This window comes from Halyomorpha halys, unplaced genomic scaffold (genome assembly GCF_000696795.3).
Source record: "Halyomorpha halys isolate HHAL.00 unplaced genomic scaffold, Hhal_1.1 Scaffold322.1, whole genome shotgun sequence".
NCBI lineage: Eukaryota > Metazoa > Arthropoda > Insecta > Hemiptera > Pentatomidae > Halyomorpha > Halyomorpha halys.
The window spans coordinates 63,128-65,217 of NW_027104705.1; the positions used below are offsets into that span (position 1 = coordinate 63,128).

The 2,090-nt window shown below is 30.2% G+C and overlaps 1 protein-coding gene across 1 annotated transcript in view; it reads right to left on the reverse strand.

Annotated features, from left to right (window-relative positions):
• LOC106681260 (trypsin-1) overlaps positions 1–2,090 on the reverse strand; it is a gene marked incomplete at its 5' end in the record, with an annotated part of 19,001 nt that overhangs the window by 11,770 nt on the left and 5,141 nt on the right. The window contains 1 exon segment of the mRNA XM_067053559.1: positions 334–511. Coding sequence (XP_066909660.1) covers positions 334–511 — 178 coding nt within the window.

Below are 2,090 nucleotides of genomic sequence, written 5' to 3' on the forward strand. Positions count from 1 at the left end.
TAATCAAAGATTGGGATGAGATAACTGCCTTTTTTTCTCCTCTTGGGCTTTTGTACTATAAGGGTACCCACTTCATGAGACTGGGTTGACCCTGGAGGGCACTTACCCTCAGGGCTGACTCATGGCTACAGTGAAACAGAAAGTAATTATCTACCACAGCCAAATTCGAACCCAGGTCCTTGGAGTTGGAGTACAGCGCCTTACCAATGAGCTAACATTCTCACTCTAACACATGATATAAATATTTGACTTCATATTGAGAAACGCAAGGGATAATCCTAATATTAACACCAATATCTGATTTGAAGAAAAAGTAGAACAATCACAACTTACTAAGTAAAGCAATGTGCTGCAGTTAGAACATGTCTCGGAGTGATCAAAGCTCCACCACAAAATTGTATTTGGAAGTTCTTATCAACAAAAACTGCCATCCAAGGCCAGTCACGAAATCTCGCTATACCTCCTCCTGTTCGGGCTATGCTCGATATGTTCTTGGTTGAAAAACCGCATACTACAAACATATGAAACTGTAAGTTAGATTGAAATTTTATTTAGTTATAATAATATATCAATATGTACCAATAAGTCAAAATTTAATCCACCTAAATAAAATCACAAATACATTTTTTGCCTTATTATTAATAATAAATGGACTAGCATTATGATGCTAATTCGTATTTTCTTCAGTATTATCTCGTATTATTAGTAACGATATGTGTCATTCTAATTTTACTTAGTTATTCCTAAATTAAAAATTATTATATTTATTATTATTATCATCATATTTCTGTATCTTTCTCTTATCATTTTTCATTTGTTGTCATATCTTTATCACTACTTCCTGTATACACGACATATTTAAAATTGAAATATAACCGTTAAACGGCTGGTTACTCCACACTTCCGCTTCATTGTTGCCTCCTGTTCACCCGTTTGCTTTGAACAGGTAGGTTGTCTTGACTTGTTCTTTGCTCATTTATTATCATTTTATATCTTTATTATTACTTATTTATTTATAATTATTTTTTCATGACGTTTATTTAATCTCTATTTTTTTTCCTTCCCCCGTATTGTTTTTGTTTTATGCACATCTCCTGTACTTTTTTACCTGTATATTTTACGTATTTTTTTCTCTTGCCATTGTTCCTTATTTTTATTCTTATCATTGTATCTTATCTTTGTATTTTTATTCTTATCATTGTATCTTATCTTTGTATTTTTATTCTTCTCATTGTATCTTATCTTTGTATTTTTATTCTTATCATTGTATCATTTTGTATCTTTTTAGCCCTGATGAAGCCCTACAAAGTGGGGCGAAACGTCGGAAAATAAATAGTTGTAAACTATTTTTGTTTCTTTTGTATCTTTTTAGCCCTGATGAAGCCCTACAAAGTGGGGCGAAACGTCGGAAAATAAATAGTTGTAAACTATTTTTGTTTCTCCTGTGACCGCAACCCTGACCATCTTCCTTTTATATATCTATATTATATCTGTTATAATACGGTATATGGTTGATTCTCAAATAATTGGACAATTTTTCTGAATCTTATTATTAATTATCAATCAGAATGATTGAGGAAAAGCATTCTTAGGACCTCATTAAATCCATATTGTAAAAATTAAAAATATAGAAGAAGAAAATTTCTCTATTAATATTATTTGTTAACAAATTCTATTTTATACATATAAATATATTAAATATTTTAGTGATATTTCAGCTTCTTTTTAACTTTGACCTTTTTCAAGCTTTTTTCCCTTCTTCAACGAGGTCATCTTATTAAAATTCTCTGTAAATATAAATTCAACTCAATACAAGTAATCGAAAATATTTTTTTCTTTTTAGGCTTTTTATTTATGATATATTAATTAACATTACACTTTTTTTTTTAAATATTTATTTATTGCTATTTACAACTGTAAATTATAATACATTTAGTAAATATGATCAAAGTTAAATTGGAGTGTTACAGGCGTGTAGAGAAACTACCCATTGGTAGCACTATAATGACATTTTACATTAGCTGGTCTCGTGGCCATCTTCTTTTCAGGCGCCTCGGAGGATTGTCAGGAATGGAAGAGGATGCAAGATT